This window comes from Lytechinus pictus, chromosome 13, assembly GCF_037042905.1.
Source record: "Lytechinus pictus isolate F3 Inbred chromosome 13, Lp3.0, whole genome shotgun sequence".
Lineage (NCBI taxonomy): Eukaryota > Metazoa > Echinodermata > Echinoidea > Temnopleuroida > Toxopneustidae > Lytechinus > Lytechinus pictus.
In genome coordinates, this window is record NC_087257.1 from 29,257,153 (window position 1) to 29,275,504 (window position 18,352).

Below are 18,352 nucleotides of genomic sequence, written 5' to 3' on the forward strand. Positions count from 1 at the left end.
GCAAGTCTGTTAAAGTCAATTATATAATCGATCTACGATTCAGAGAGAAAGTTAATTATATTAGATTTCTCCACACTGTTATGTATTTTTTGACTATCACAAAGCTCATGCTAATAAAAGCTTGTTATTTATTTACTTTGATAATATGACAGCTAATTTCGATAAGCTGACATCTTTGTGAATAGAAAATTGTTAGGGTCTTTGCTGTTAAGTATTTGGTCTATTCCTATTTTAGGCGGCTGTCAACCTAGGGTCAACCCAGGGTTAATGTAGAGTCAACGTACGTAGGTCAGGGTAGCACCTATACCCGCTATGTCAAGGTCATGAGTCACAGAGGGGAATGACTCACTCCAGTCAGCCGAAGCTTCTGTTCGTCGGACTCGACCATAATTCTTCCTAGTTATAGAGCTTCAACTCAACTATGGTCCTTCGTTCTTCAAGGACACGTGTCTTCGCTGATGTGCGTCGCGTTTTCATCGTCCCATAATTGTTCTTCGTTGTCGTCGATCATCGACATGTTCTTCGTCGTAATCGTCGCCTCTTCGTAGTCGCCGTGGTTTGTCGATCTCTTCTGTTTTTCGAACTCCACTTTACCCGATTAAGACTTTCGGTAACATAATTTAAAGGCCTATTTTTAGATCGATCTCTTCCCATAAACAATCGATGATGATTATATTCCTCTTATGCATATATGGCATTTTATGATTTTTTATATGCAAAGATTTATTGAATATCCATTTGCCAATATACTTATGTTCTCAACGATTCAATGTTAATGGCTTATTATATTTTATGACATTAAATTGATCACTTCATTTATATCTTGAATATCCTTTGGTCTTTTATTCAGGGTGGTTAAGTAGCCTGTAGATTAATGAGTTAATTAGAGCAGTTTCGCTCGTGACATGAACTAGATCCATAAATTTTCAAAGTTATGATAGTAATTCAACAAATACCCCCAACTTGACCAAAGTTCATTGACCCTAAATGACCTTTGACCTTGGTCATGAGACCTGAAACTCAAGCAGGATGTTCACTAATACTTGATTAACCTTATGCCCAAGTTTCATGAACTAGGTCCATATACTTTCTAAGTTATGATGTAGATTTTGAAAATAATTTTCCCGTCATGGTCTAAGTTCATTGACCCTAAATGACCTTTGACCTTGGTCATGTGACCTGAAACTCGGGCAGGATGTTTAGTAATACTTGATTAATCTTATGTCCAAGTTTCATGAACTAGGTCCATATACTTTCTAAGTTATGATGTCATTTCAAAAACTTAACCTTAGGTTAAGATTTGATGTTGACGCCGCCGCCGCCGTCGGAAAAGCGGCGCCTATAGTCTCGCTCTGCTATGCAGGCGAGACAAAAACTCACTGATATCATCCCTATCACCTTTTGCAATTTTCTAATGACTCTACATGACCCATTTTTTAACCTGAATTGACTCAAGCTTTACTTGAAGAATGACTCCGCTCGAATCACGTCGCGTCCAGATTTTGACTTGACTCGAACCAACAATAACTTGTACCTAGATCTTGTGACTAGACTGCCACATGACTTGGACTCGATCCATGTTAACTTGACTCAACTTGATTACAACTCTGACCACTTGCCCACATGAATTTGTTGCCTGCCCAGGTTACCCTCCCGCCACCCCCCCCCCCCATGGGATTTGTGATTTTCCTTGGTGCAAACTGGCAACAGCAGCATTTTTAGAGTTCATAAGATGTTACACGGCATACATGTAAACTCACCATAATCCCCAAAGCAATATGAGAGGACAGCCTTCAGGTCTTTGTTCTCAGTGACACTGTCTAGGAAACGCTGAAGAGAGATCTCAGCATACTTAAAGTACTTGGTCATAGCACTGATCATTCCTGTGGATATCAACAGCTGACAAATGCTCATCGGTAGAATCTTGAGCAAGAAAGCAGTCTGCATGTGTTTTCGCTGTTCCTGCACATGGAAATAACACAGAAGGGTTGTTTTCATTAATAAGGATAATCATCATTGAAACTGTTATGAAAGTGTTTGTTCCAATCTGTTTATTGTCATTATTACAATCAAATATGTGACCTGCCGTCCCCAAACCAACAATAAGTGAACCAAAATGAATATTACAATTTCTGTTTAGCTTGAAAACTCACTTCCTAAGCTTTAAAATGATATATAATATCATTAACAATAACCATTACAAGTACTTGATTGAATGCAGAGGAAATTCAGCAAGAACTTAGAAAATGAGGAGAAAACAATGTTGGAAGTTTGGGTTTCACTCAAGCATGAGATGTGCATACTGTGTAATCTCAGTGAAACTTCCAAGCAGTCCGAAAAAAGTAGTGTCCAAGAAACTCTTGTATCTTTTCTTTTATTCAACTTCACGACTTCAAATTTTCACAGCATGAAGAAGAAGAATCGCTCTTTCATATAAGCTATTTTTTTTATTTTTTTTTTATTTTGGAGACTAAATGACAATTTTGGCTATTTACAGAGAACCTTACCTGGCGACTTATTGGTGTTTTGGGGTGGTAGGTCACATATAGTTTTTAAGGTCTGAAAATTGTTTATCATCAAGTAGGAAAATAAAATAGGGTTGGTTGATATGTTTTTTTTATAATTCTTAACTATCTACACGCATGTATGATATAAAAGAGCGGCATTTCATTTTAAAAAGGAGATAAACAGTTGTGAGGGTAAAAGTGCCCTCTGCTTTATAAAATGGACGATATTCTACTGCACCATATGCACATTTTTTATCAACTTTATTTGTTAAAAAAAAATGAAAATGTCATATGAAAATCATGCTCCGTACCCTGTAGTTACATTTTAATTTTTCTCCAGAATATTAACTAAAAAAATAATAAGTTGGCAGGTTTTACTAGGGTCGGTCAGGTTTATATCAACACTACTGGTCGGGATGGACCTTGCCAAGCTCAAATGAACTCTCATTCTACCTTCATATAAAAGATGAACTTATCAATGGCTGCCTCTTCCTCAGGGAACAATGACATCAGAGAATTACGGAACCAATCCTTACTCCCAGATTGCATCGGATAGAACTTCTTGTTTTTGCCGTCGCCGATGACCACCGTGTCAAAGTTCTTGTCAATGGGATCCCACGTGAGCTGGCCCTCCGTCAGTTGGTCGATGTAGATCCGGGTGATGGTGTTGTTTGCCATCTCACCAATGTAATGAATACCTGACAAACAAAGACACAAAAATCCCAACAATGTGATTGGTGGTGATTTTTTTTTTACCTGATTGCTAAGAAAGCACGAATGCTTGTAAGCAAGCAACCAGAGGACCGACGGCTTAAGGTCCTCTCCGAAGGACCTGGTACTGAGGATTAATGCCTTACCAAAGGGCACTAGCGCACCAAGTAGGGAATCGAACCCGGGTCACCGGAATACGCATCCCCCGCTCTACCGACTGAGCTATCGCGCCTCTATGTGAAAAAAAAAATCATTATTGCAAAGGCAAATAACATATTTCAAAAAAATATTTTTGAGGGCTACTTTTCACAATCTACTGTCTAAAACTGCACCACTGGATAAACTTTTACATTGCACTGAATAAGGTGTTTCGGGGTCTGTTTTGAGCATTTCGCAAGCCACATCACCCAAATGCTCCATTTAATCTCTTCCCCGGTACTTATCAATATCAGACTCATGGAACAAAGCTTTAAGTACTTTACTAACATCAATATCATATTACTTACTCCATAAAGTACATGAACGTCAGCAACTGCTAGCGAAGTCATGTTGTTGTAAACCAAGACCTTCTCAGCAATAATTGCATTTAGTACCGTTGTGTGACGTCATCAATTTTCACTTTTTGCATTTCAGTGTTTTTGATACCATATTTTGGTAGCGCATGATGAAATACCTCCACTACCAAAATTTGTTGAGAATCGGTCCATGGGGGCCTGATATATGACCTCATGAATACATAATTAGCTCCATTGAAATCAATGTATTATTGGCCTGGTTCTTAAAGTTAGGAACCAGGCCAATAATACATTGACTCCAATGTGGCTAATTTTGTATTCATGAGGTCATATCTCAGGCCCCCATGGACAGATTTGCACCAAATTTTAGTAGTGGAGGTATTTCATCATGCACTACCAAAATATGGTATCAAAAACGCTGAAATGCAAAGAAGTTTTTTTGTGACGTCATCACTTCGGTACTCTATAAAGATCTATGTGATGGACACCCCCTCCCCTCCCCTCCCCCATTATTTTCTATAAATGATTGAATTTTTTTAATTGCAACTCTTCATACAGAAAATGCATGTAAAAACTTTCCAACGTCAGATTCATAGCCTTCCTCTGTAAAGGTATGGCAGCATTCGCCTGCCTGGTCATGTTGTTCTAGGATTACAACCTTGACAACCTTGGCCAAGATCATTCTGATGGAAATACCCCCATGACATTCCCTAATCAGTTGAATCTTACCTACAATCTCCATATAGATAGATGAAAATGCAAGTCTATACTTACCCACATCAAATTCATATCCCTTCTCTGTGAAGGTATGACAGCATCCCCCGGCCTGGTCATGTTGTTCTAGGACCAGGACCTTCTTGCCAACCTTAGCTAGGATCCCTGCGATGGACAGACCACCGATACCACTCCCTATGACTATGGCATCAAGATCTTTAGGCACCCTCTGAGGGGTGAACCCTGCAGAAAGAGAAACAAATACAAGGTCCTGTTTCATAAAGACTTCTTAGACTAACAAATGGAACAGTTTCTGTATCAAATTTACTATTTAATTAACCAATCATATTGAAGGATTTCAGTAGCTTTTTATTGTTATTGCCAATTTGTGATTATAACAAGCTTTATGAAACTGGCTCCGGGTGTTCATACAAAGTCCATATAAATCCATACCAAAATACCAAGGTCATCAATTTTTTATTTAGTTCATAATAAATGAATAATAAACTTGGAAACATAACGCCAATGACAGCCACCCATGGTGTGCGGAGGCCTAACAAATCAAGTTATCACCCCTGATAATCTATGTATGCAATTCAGATCAGTAGTGTTGAATTTGTGATATTGAAATACATGTACACGTGTCAAACATACTCTCTTTTTTATTCACCTATTTAATATTTCTCATGTGAAAACATGACAATTTGCACCAAATATACACCTCCTTGACAAACAATTAGAGCTGCTCTTGAGCAAGCACAGAATGTCACTGAGGTGTCAAAACATTTTAACTCACAGTTTTAAAATGAAAGCTCTGAAAAAAGCTAAATTTGTTTAATTACATGTATGACATTAGCAACCATCTTTACCTTGAAAGATTTCAGGGGGATAGATAATCTTCACATTGGATGGCTTCATTTCAGAGAATTCCACTTGGTGGGTTAATATTATACTCATGTTCAATATTACTCCCAAACCTCCATTGGTACATGTATCCCATTATGAGCCATCCAATATTTTTTCTTGTGGAGTTCTTGGGGGAACTCAAGAAAAGCACCCCAAAGCATTCGGAATTAGGAGAGTTTAAGGGGTGATTTGGACTGTGTGATGAAAGCAAAATTACCTACATCCCTCCCATATTACATGAGCCATTGGTACTTGTTTTCTCTTTTTTTTGTTTAGACTGATAATGGGAAAATAAATGGATACAATACTTCAAACAACTTGAATATACTGAAAGTCAATAAAGAGATTAGATATCCTTGAATAGATTTGTACAGTACAGTATATATCTTGGAGCAAAGTTCTGTATTGTACCAGTTTGTACCTATTCACCTATAAAAAACTAGCATGAAGATGAGTTCAGTGGAATAATGAATAGGCGTATTTGGGACAAGGTTTGTGATGATAAAATTATGAACCAGTTATTACCATGTGTGTTGTGTGTGTGTTTGTGTGTGTGTGTTTCAGTCTGTCGGACTGTCATTGTTCAAAAGAGTGTTTTATTCCCCACCCTGTAACTTGGCGAAAGTGAGATCTGACAGTCTTCTAAAGATTGTCCGCTGTTCAGTCATGCGTGCAGGGGATCAAATGAAAAAGGTACCTGAATGTACTGGGAGGATACCTCTATCAAGACATATCATGAAACTAATGATTAAATATTCATATTTTAAACAATTCAACTTTACAAAAGTGGGACATTTTTTCTGACTCACTCTGTACAATTCTTGAAAATAACTATAACATGAAAACAGGATCACTGTCATTACACGTAGTACACATCCAAAGTCCAAATAGGTAAAATCTGTCGTCTATAAGGTCAGCCACTATGACTGATTAACAGGAGTTTATACCAGAAACAGACACAGAAAATGGAATCAGATTCTGATACTATAAGACTATGACCAACTGTTTTGTGTATGTGTAGCGGCTATTGGGAAATTAGTTGTTTAAAAATAATTTGCATCTATAGACATAGGTCTAGGTGACAAGGCAAAGTAATGAAATTATTTCAATAAAGTTAACATAAAACTAAAGATACTTTTCAACGTGAATGACATGAAAAATTGAAATAATTATGTTGTGACATCATAATAAGACCATTATGATGTCACAGGTTAGCCTGAGCAATATTGGAATATTTCTTTTAGACTTCAAGCACATACAATACAATTTATATAGCGCTCTTCACAATGAGTCTGACTGTATCACAGCGCTTTACAAATGAGCAAAAATATAATTATGAAAGAAAAATACATACATACATGAAAACTTAATTAAATATTAAAAAGAAATGTCTTTCTATATAACCGCTGAAATAGTCCCAGAGATGATGGTTCGCTGATGCAGCAATGCATGTGGTTTGTCTATATGTGAAAAATTTTGCTATAGGCCTTAAGCTATATTGCGTCTTATCTGACTAAGGCTTATTATTAAAGTGGAATCTTATTATTCAGAAGCATTAATTCAACTTTCATGTAGAGACAACTGTAAGGGTTTTTAAGGGTCAAATCAAAATTACCAATGTATGTAAATTTTAATTTTTCTCTATATTGACACATGATAGAATATTTATAGTGTACAATACATGACAAATGACTATGATCCTACAGAATATTAGGCAAATAATTCAATAGTCAATACTAAAAAAACTTGAAATATCTGGTAAAAAATCAATGTTTGCTGACCCATACTTCCACAAAAGGAAAATGGTTCACCATGCAAACAAAGATATGCAAAATATTTGCAATGCTCAGATTAGTACTTTCAGACTTGTGCAAAACTGGAAATTATGCAAGTACAGTGTACATATCAATGCCATCTCTCTTTTGAGATATGGAGAAAAAATTCTTTCCAAATAATGTTTATGTATAGGCTTAAAAAAAATCATTCTGAATTAAGGTATAAAGAGGGAGGGGGTATCTCAATCATTTTAGGATTTTCAGCAATCATGACCAGTGGAGATGTTTTGGCATGGGAAATATTTGTCCATCTGCACTGTACTGTACTACATGTAGAACGTGGGGAGCTTTTTGTACTAATTTTCTTATTCCACATACATCAATATACATAAATGTACACAAGGGATTGTGATATATGCCGTGAACATCTCAGTCGGACTCTCTCAGATCTCACCATTTAATTCAGGCAGATTACATCTTGTCAAGAGATCAAAGTCCTGACTAGTTTAAGATTAATTAGTGATTCTCATTATCTCAAGGGCCGTCTGCACCATCCCGAAGTTTCAAATTAGCGCGCTATTTCTGATCCGGCAAATTATCCCGATCTGAAAAATCTCGAGATAGTTGGCGGTGCAGACGCAATTATCGCGCTAGTTCGTAGGATTAATCTCGAGATTGCAATCCCAAGTCAACTCGGGTTTATTTGCAAAATAGCGCGCTATTTTACGAATTATCCCGCTAATTCGTCGGTGCAGACGCACTCGAGATTGGACTCGGGGTAATTTATTCATGACGTCAGTCCATAATGCAATTCGCGTTCCACTTCCGCCTTGGTCAAAACATAAACACGTGCGAAAGTCAACTTTATACATGCGAATAGCGTTCATAAGCAACGATGGTGTCCCCACCAGTGAATGGATTTTGGGAGAGACCCCGGGAGAGACCAGACCGAAGGGGGAGGCGCTCATCGCATCGACGATGGTCATATTCAATAACAACACTGACAGCAGTGTTGTCTTATTCCTTCGCAAAATGTGAGCAAATAGCATTTCTTTCCTCCTTCTCCCTCTCTCTCTCCCCCTCTGTCGTTGCCTCCTACTCCGCCATCATATTTCACGAAGAATACATCACTTCTTCACTCGCTGAGCTGAAAGGATTGTTGCATAACACCGGTTGAATTCGGCGAAAGTACTAGTGAAAGGAGTTCATTGCTTGCATATCGCGGGAAGTTATTCAAAAGCGCGGGCCGTTGAAACTCCAAGATCCGAAAGTGCGCATGCCCGGAATATCGGGCTTGTTGCCTCGCTCGAGCAGATATAGCTCCTCGTGGGATGGTGCAGACGGGGTTTCTTGAATCTCGAGATTAATCGCGAAGAGGGCTGATCGGGCTAAAATCTCGAGATTGAGCAAACTCGGGATGGTGCAGCACCGCCTTCAATGATTTTTTTTATCTGTTCACTGCTTAACACATTTCCTATGTATAGACCTGAAGTTACCGGTAATATAGCTTCAATTTTCTGGCTCATCCCTCCCTAAATTCTTTCCCCCCCCCCCTCCTTTTTCTTGTATCATTTTTTTTTCTACATACGTGTATTCTTCATTCTTCTAGAGTTCTTTTTCATCTTGTCTGACCCCACTTGGAAATTATAAGGATGGGGAATGCATGTTTGGGCCTCTTTAGTCTTAAAATCTGTCTTTGATAAGTCAGCTTATGCAGGCAAGCTGTATTTCACTAGCAGCTAACTTGGCTTGGTTGACATCAAAATCTCTATAGTAGTATTTATTAGAGCTCCTTCTGTCAGTGTGCAAGATAGACACAGTGCATAGACATGACTACTTCTGTCTCTATATACAGTATATTATCATTACCCTGACCAAATAAGTCTCACTACTAACTTACATTTTTTGTTTGTCTACTAGGTAACTAACTTGAGATGTGAAGGTCACTGATAAAAGTATCTTATACAAATATCCTGAAGCCATGCGCTCAGAGGAACGCAGATTATTGCCTGCGCCGTCTCTTCACGGGACTTGCCTGGTAGAGACACCTCCCTGACTGGTGCATCCAAGAGATCACATGATCTGTGACATCAGTGATAGAATAGTGCACTATCCCATCATTGACGTTACGGAATAGCAATTTCTTTAGTGAGAGTTTTGTTTCAACAGCATAGCCAGAATATTTTTGGTCACATGATGCTGTTTGAAAATGAATCACTATAAGCCCTATACAGTGCGTATCAAAAAAAAGTTTACACTTAGAAAAAATCCTGTAAAATTATACATTTGTAATATCCTGACGATTTTTCCACATTTTAACATTGGTACAGGTCCATTTTAGCAAATGATGATATAACTGTCGAAAATATTTCCGCTTGAGTGAGCACCACTTACTTTTGAAAAGTTAGTGAAAAATCATTTGCGCAGAACTTTGACATAGTTATGCGAATAAAAGTAGACAATAATCACGAAGAACACGTGGAATTTAGCTAGTAAAATTGATTTGAAGATAACTTTACCTTTTTTAACTTGTTTCCTTGCCCAAAACATTTCGAAGAGTGCATTGCGCCCCATCCACTCCCCCACACACCGAGGCCACTGTGATGATATTTGCCTTACAATGAGCTGTGATTTACATGAAATGGCTTATATTAGGCTTGATTTTATTTTGTTAATCATTGTCAAGCTTGAGAAAAGTGTGGAGAAGAAAGTATTACATGAAAAATGAAATGTAAACCCACTTTAAGTGATAAAAACATAGTGAAAAATGCTGGATATGTCTGCTGTAAACTTTTGTTCAGATTCAGTTATGTCCTCAGATCCAGCTGGCACAAAAAGGGTAAAGGTTGTGCTTACTAAGTGTTGAAATTTCAATTTGGGTAGCAAAATTGTTACAAAATGCTTGAATGTATCTGTTTTATTTCAATTGACTAAAAGTGGAAGGGAAATGTATGAGAAATGTTTCGCAGGGTAAGTATGATTTCGCCCTTTCCCCTTGACATGCGTGAAAAACGAGCATTTCTGCGCAAACAAATTTCTGCGAGCTTTACAAAAATGGACAGTGCTCACTCAAGTGTAACATTCTGTCATAACTTTTACTTTCATTGGATAGATGAGACCCAAACCCAAGAATATATGTGAAAAAAATACCCACATGTTGTATATTTTTTAATTCCCAGGGCTTTTTCAAAGTGTAAACTTTTTTTTGATACGCACTGTAGAAGATTCAATTTATATAGGATATAAAAACTTTTTATACCTTGCAACGGGCTTTATGATTCTTTGTGATGAAGTTGTTAAAAACCTTATTTCGCCAACGTTGCGAAGAACAGTGAGAAATAAGATAGCGGCATAAACATCTATAGGCAAGTCTCTCCCATCTTTTCAAAATGTTTTTCTCATTTTTTTGATGAATTCTAGTTTAACAAGTGGAACGCCTTTGGCAGTCTCGCCTGCATTACGCGATTTAATATAGCAGCAGTGCTAACTTTGAAAACTACTATAAAATAATCATTCATATAATGACATATTACCACGTTCATTGACCATAGATGACATTTGAACGGTGACTTAAGACTTGTCAGCTACACCCATGTCCACATTTCATTCACTCTATCCATAAATTTTCAAAGTTATGATGGCAATTCAACAAAATTTTACCCCAACATGGCCTAAGTTTATTGACCTTAACTGACCTTTGACCTTGGTTTTGTGACCTGAAACTCACAGAGGATGTTCAGTGATACTTGATTACTTTTATATCCCAAGTTTTATTAAATAGATCCATAAACTTCAGAGTTAGGATGGTAATTCAACAAATATCCCCAACAAGGCCAAAGTTCATTGACCTTAAATGACCTTTGACCATGGTCATGTGACCTGAAACTCGTACAGGATGTTCAGTGATACTCGATTACTCTTATGTCCAAGTTTTATGAACTAGATCCATAAACCTTCAGAGTTAGGATGGTAATTTAACAAAGACCCCCAACACGGCCAAAGTTCATTGACCGTAAATGACCATTGACCATGGTCATGTGACCTGAAACTCGCACAGGATATTCAGTGGTACTTGATTAACCTAATGTCCAAGTTTCATGAACTAGATCCATAAATTTTCAAAGTTATGAAGGTAATTCAACAAATACCCCCAGCTCGGCCAAAGTTCATTGACCCTAAATGACCTTTGACCTTGGTCATGTGACCTGAAACTCAGGAAGGATTACTTGATTAATCTTATGCCCAAGTTTCATGAACTAGGTCCATATACTTTCTAAGTTATGATGTCATTTCAAAAACTTAACCTTCGGTTCAGATTTTGAAAATAATTCTCCCAACATGGTCTAAGTCATTGACCCTAAATGACCTTTGACCTTAGTCATGTGACCTGAAACTCCGGCAGAATGTTCAGTAATACTTGATTAGGTTTTTAGGTCTAAATCTCGAAATTTTCCGCTCGAGCTACGCGCTCGCATCAATTGTTTATATATAGCTATCCTGTTTACGTTACAAAAAGTGCTTAGAATTTCCATTCTTTAGGTAGAAATGTCAAAAATTTTCAGCTCGCGCTTCGCGCTCACATTATTTGATTGTTGAAATATGCAACGTCTTCATGGCTAGCTGTAAGCAGTCCTTAACAGGTTCCTATTCGATCAGTTCAAAACGTGTATTAAAATTTCTGCTCGTGCTTCGCGTCCGTAGTAATTATTTAATTGCATACACATCTTTTTCAGGATAACAAACATTGCCCAGAATGTTCAAATTTTAGGACAAAATACATAAAATATCAACAAAAAATAGCTCGCGCTTCGCGCTCTCATTATATGAATAGGGATTATGTGCTATATGTTTATGTTGATTTATAAGAATAAAGCTAAGAAGTGACTATTGGGACTACCCCTTCAAAGGATCAAACAAAAATCATCTTCGAGCGGCCGATCGGAAAAATATGGCTGAAAAAAAATTCCAGACCCCCCTATTGGCGAATGCTGGATCCGCCCCTGCACAGGGCTTAAATTAATCGACGGCCAGGCCGTCGATGCCCCTATAACCGGCCGTGATGCCCTTTAAAAAAATGAACAATTCATGGCCAAAAAGGCTGTGCCCTTTTTTCAAACTGGCTGACGTGCCCTATTTTCAAACCGGTCATGCCTTTCTCACTGTGAAATTAAAGTTTACAAAGTTCTCCCATATTTTACAAGCAAAAATACAGTAGAGAGAAAAACAAAGTTAAAAACTTCCCTCAATTCAAATTGCAAGCCAGTTTGCGCTAAATTCTGTGATCTACACACAAACACACACACAAAGTCAGCATACATACATGTACATGTACTAGCTGCTGCACGCACATGGCATGGCCTTCTGCCTTTGTGTGGCAGGCATGCAGTGGTACTTTTGCAGACTCTGAAATCAGAGTGAACAATCTGACACGATTAACAGTTTTTCCACCAAAATAATAAGAAAATCGGTGGGAAATTTATTTTAAATGTATATGGGATTCTCAGATTAACGATTTGGTGATGTAATTAGAGGAACTTGTTTTTGAGTTTTCATTACTAGATTGGTCTAGTTGTTTCACCTTTTGTTTTGAGTCTTCTTGTTATCGGTAAGAACTTGTAATGGGAAGAGCTAGAGATGCCTGTGTACGTGTGATGCCGCCATGTTTCACCAATTTTTAACATTATAGTTTTCTAACAATTTTTAAAATATAAAAAAAAAAAAAATATCAGTAAGATTATTGTTAGATGATTACATATTTCTTTGTTTGCTTGAAGTTTGAACTTTTTTCCCTTTCTTTAATTGTTTCTTTCTTTTCTATCGTTCTTTCTTCTATCCTTCCTGCTTGCCTTTTTTTTGTTCCATCTATCTTTATTTCCAATCTTTCCTAGCTTTCTTTCCTTCCTTCCTTTTCTTATGTCCCTTCTTTTTTCTTTATTTCCTTTCTTATTTCTTTCCTTAAAATTTTCTTTGCTCCCTTCCTCTCATTTTTCTTTTCATTCTTTCTGTCATCCCTTCTTTCTTCTTTCCTTCTTCCATTCCTTTATTATTTCACTTCATTCTTTCCTTCTCTTTTCCCCCTTGCTTTGTTCTTTAACCTTGATCCTTCCTCATTTTTATTTTTCTCTTCTTTTTTCCATTCCTTCTTTCTTCATCCTATCCTTCCTGAATTCCTTTTTCCATTCCATCTATCTTTATTTCTTATCATTTCCTAGTATTCCTTTCTTCTGTGTTCATTCGTTTTCTTCATTCTTTCCTTCTTTAAGTCCCTTATTGTTTTTTTTTCCTTCCTTCTTTCTCTTACTTACTTTCCTTCTATCTTTTTTTTTTATTTCCTTTTATTTCATTCTTTCTTTCCTTAATTTTTTTATTTGCTTCCTTCTCTCTTCCTCTCCTTTTTCTTTTCTTTCTTTCTCTCCTTCCATTATTTTCTTTCTTTTTTCATTCTCTCCTCCCTTCATTTTTCCTCCCTCTCTTTCATTCTTTCTTTCATTCTTTGTTTTCTTTTTTTTTATTACTTTTTTGCTATTCCCTTCCTTCTTTCTTGATTTCTTCTTTCTTTCAAAGAATGAAGGAAACATTTTTCTTTCCTTCATTCATTCTTTCATCCTCCTTTTTTTTTCTTACTCTCATTTTTTCTTTCTCTCCATTTTTTCTTTCAAACATTCATTCATCTTCTCTTCCCTTCCTTTTTCTTTCTTTCCTTTCTTCTTTCTTTCTTTATTTCAAAGAATGAAGGAAACCTTTTTTTTTCTTTCCTTTATTTTTTCTTTTAACCTTCTTTTATTCTAACTTTCTTTCTTTTCACTTTTTTTTCTTTTTCCCCCTTCATTTTCTTTACCTAATTTTTTCCCTTTCATTTTTTCTTTCTTTCATCTCCATTCATCTCTTTTCTTTCTCTCCTTCATTCTTTCTTTCACCCATTCGTTCACACTCCCTTCCTTTCATTTTCTTTATTTTTGTTCCTTTCTTGTATTTTTCTTTCTTTCTTTCTTCCCTTCCCTCCCTTCCTTTCTTTCTTTATAATTATTTTCAATGATTCCTTTTTTATTTTGTGCCATGGTCACAAAAGTAAATGAAAATATATGAGGGAGGAAATCATTCAAATGGCATAACAACACACTAACTTCAGTCATGGCAGGCAAGATAAAACCGCTCTGAAAAAAAATACAATTTACAAAGGTACATCAGTTCATGTTAAAAAGAGAGGAAAAGGGCAATGGTACATATAGAACAGCACTACTTTCTTTGAAGCGGTAAAATCTTCTTTCTTTTTTTGGGGGGGCACATGAAATATATATTGGGTCAAGTATTTTCCAACTATTTCAAAATTCACTTGCCCAACTGGGCAAGTACTTCAAAAAAGTTATGTAGCACCCTGTACAAGAGCAAGTACATTTGACATCTAAAAAAAAAGGATACTGACAAAAATTGGCCTTCGATGCCCTTCTTGGAAAAAGATTTTGGCCTTGGGCTTGGTGCCCTCCAAAATATGAAGTATTTCAAGGCCAAACTGGCCTTGCCATAAAATGACAAAATTTAAGGCCTGGGTACACGCAGATGAATGGGATGGAATCCCTGGCTTCGTGGAGAGTAAGCATACCTTAATAAATGATTTTTGCTCTCTAGAGGCCTCCTGGCTACCCCAACCCACCATGCCCACCTGACCCTGCCCCTAAATTAATGTCTATAATAGCATCTTCTTTGGCTCGCTTCATCAAAAGCACCAATGCCAACTTCTAGCACCAGTAATGTATCTAAGCAAATAGTACCTAGCAGCTCATCAACCTTGTGACAAACACACTGAGAGTATAACGAGGAGATCATTTGGGTGTGGAAACGACCCACAACGAACAACAACAACAACAATTAATGTCCAGCGGAGAGTAACGTATACAAAATACAAATACAATTAAAAAGTTAGAGGATTGCCAAAAACCAAAATGTGGCAAATAAAAGTGCTAAATAAAGCTTTTGGGCTTACTCCAAGATTTTGTAATACAGAATTGAAACAGTTTGGGCAGAGCTGGCATATCCAAAGCCAAATCGCCCTTTTCGGTGCCTCAAAAAACATACCTTGTTTAATAACTTTGTCTCTAGCAGAGCTGTCGGAAACCACCGGGGCGGGAGGGCGGGCACAGTCCTCAGCAAAGGGGTTGGGACCTGGTTTTAATTTTGACGCTAGTCGAGCCACTAACATGGCCAAAAGAGCTCCAATGACGCAAATTGCCAACAGAACTGGATTGGCAAAAGCCCATGTAACAATTTGGCTACTAATCGACATGATGGATTCTCTAAAAGTGTTAAAATCAATCAGTTTTCAATATTTCTTCCCCACTGCCACTGAGTAACACTAATAGCTGATTCGAGCGCTGTCGCTAGTACAGTGTAAATGCACACACACGTGTACAGTGTACACGTACACGTACACACACACGCAACCGGAGCTGATTTTCGTGGTTAGCTCAAAGCATGGACCCAGCTTCATACTAGGCTAGCTGGACAGACCCATTCTGTTTTCCATTATCGAATACTGGTACTCCGGTACTAGTAATTTGAAAGGGATTAATTTCAAACTGACCTTGAGTGTGCGAATCGTAAAAAAGATCTAAAATTGAAGAAGATTCTTAAATAAATGTTGAAATAAAGTCTTTCGAATACACTAATTTTTGTTTCATTGAAAAAAATGCAGACCTATTTCGAACCAGGTTTGGGAGGTAAGACTAGTCAGTGGCCTGGGAATAATTATATGAAAATGAGTCAGAGGAAAACCAGGGGGGGGGGGGGCTCCGAATGGCTCCACTTGATATTCACCCTGTGTTAGGGGTCAAGGGGAGGGGCTATTAGATCATAAGCACACACCCCAAAAGGGGGTAAATCGATATTTTTCATTTTTAAGCCAGATTGAATATGCAAGTAAGTTAAAAAGAAAAATAATAAAATATATATACTGTCGGCCTATAGGCCTATTTTGCATGAACGAAATTGAAGTAGTTATATCCTAAATAATTAGATTTTTTTCTGTACAATTATGTTTATTTATCATGGAGGGAGAACGCGCAGTTGGTTTATGGGAAGGCTAGCAAGAGGTTGTACTTTCTCCGCAAGTTAAAATCCTTCCATGTCAAGTTGACAACACAATATTAACTCTGTTCTATAATTCAGTTATTAAAAGTGTCCTTCTCTTCAATGTATTATGTGTATTTGGCAATCTCTCTAAAGATGACAAGATGAAACTGGAAAAGCCCCGTAAAATAGCGCAAAGAATAATAGGAGTAGATTTAGCCTCTATCGAATCCCACTGTATAGATCAGATCTTAGGAAAAGTCCGCTTAATTATGAAAGACACTTCTCATCCACTTAATCATTACTACTCATTCAATCGTTCTGGCATAAGACTTCGTCCCACTCCAACCCGCCTTTCCCGTTTTAGAAATTCATTCATACCCGACTCTATCCACAAATTCAACTCACAAGCTCAACGTTAAATAAACTTCTGTTCCCAGCGAAATGATGAAATTATGTACTGATATCCCGGAAAGTTTCATGATAATGATAATAGTCATATAAAAGCAATAGTAGTGATGATGATGGCAACAATAATAATGATAATAATAATAATGTCAATAATAATTATAACAATATTTGAATGCTAATAATTTTGATAAGTATTCTGGATGACTCAAACTTTTGCAAATGTTTTGTTGTATATGCTTCATACCTGTGTAACTTATTTGTTTCTTTGTTTGATTTTGTTCATGCATGTCTAAGGTATATTACACCAGTGGAAAACAAATTTCTTTGTAATCATGTTTGCGAAGACAAAATAAATATCTTGTATATCTTGTATATCTTGTATATTTAGTTAAATTTCTTATTTCATATTTTTGGGGGTGTTCAAGGCCTAAAAAAAACTTAACGACCTGCATTGGGCTACTTATCCATGCTTATAGGCCTATATCATTTTATGGGCCTACATTTCCAGCTTGTAAAAGATTGGGAAGCTGCATTTTTTAATGCAGTTGCCATGCCTATTGATCGTTTCCCCCATTGTGTAAGCTTAAGATCAGGATGTGGACTAATATGGCTCTTATTATCATCATTATTTTAAGTCCCCTGAGTGCACCGGAACACCTAAATTGTCCTCCCGTCCCCTCCACCCCTCCCCGCGCACGCTATAGAGATCACAACAGATTGATTATCTGAAAACTTTGGATCTGTTGTTGCTGTTGTTTTCTTGGTTTTTTTTAAGGCGCGTACCATTCAGATATTATTATTTACGCTTCTCATAAATTAGTCTGTGCCATTGGTAACCTCATCATGTGTTTTTTAACAGCCTAATATAAATGGGTGATTATAAAACAATGCAAGTTTTACATTAATATTCAAAATGTCGGCCTAGTCACAGAGGCTATATAGAGGACTTTTTTTTTTTGCATGAGATCAGGGTGGGCCATAATGCAAATATTAGTTTGACAAATTTTGGGAATTCTGAGCTCTATAATAGAGGATCGCTTTTAAGGACCAGTTTCAGTGATCATTACATTAAAAGTCTATTAATTTCTGGAATTGTTTATTGAATATATTTCAATGAACAGCATAGCCCTCTCAAGAAAAAAAGGGTCTTTCCGTATACAGCATGCACAGTATGTCTCGGATTTAATTGTGGTCAATTATTGAAAGTATATAAAAAGCAACTTCATTCCAACCAAAAGTTGGTTTTAATTTTTAAAAAGACCAAATTCAAACAAGCATGATGTTGAAAAATGTTACAGAAATCGGACGTAAATTTTTTTTTTAATTTCACATTTTTTTACATTTGATTCGATTTATTGTTTTCTTCTGCATTCATAACATTCGTATACTACAGTTTTCATTTGCATGATAAACATAATTATATTAATTACTTTTTGAAGGGCGTGGGCTGGTTTAAGCATGGGGGTGCACATCCTGGGAGGTGGAACTAAAGTTTGGAAATCAGCCGCTGAAAGCCAGGGTATATTAAAAATTTCAGCTTGCGCTTCGCGCTCGCGTTAAATATTTTGTTGGATACACATCTTTTTCATAATTACAAAAAGTGCTCGGAATGTTTAATTTTCATGTCTCATTACATGAAATGTCCAAAAGTTTGAGCTCGCGATTTAGGCTCGCAACATCTCGCAAGGATGCCCTTTTAATTAGCGCCATAACTGACCAAAAAGCCAGTTTTACAAATTCAGATTTGAAA

At 36.9% G+C, this 18,352-nt stretch overlaps 1 protein-coding gene across 1 annotated transcript; it reads right to left on the reverse strand.

Annotated features, from left to right (window-relative positions):
• Nucleotides 1–436: 436 nt before the first annotated feature.
• On the reverse strand, nt 437–15,409 carry LOC135156320 (all-trans-retinol 13,14-reductase-like). Its single transcript, XM_064108295.1, has 5 exons — nt 15,202–15,409; nt 4,508–4,690; nt 2,961–3,205; nt 1,761–1,962; nt 437–588 (listed from the first exon to the last, which is right to left on the reverse strand). Exons 1-5 carry the CDS (start codon nt 15,407–15,409, stop codon nt 437–439), a joined length of 990 nt encoding a protein of 329 aa, XP_063964365.1.
• Between the last annotated feature and the right edge of the window lie 2,943 nt (nt 15,410–18,352).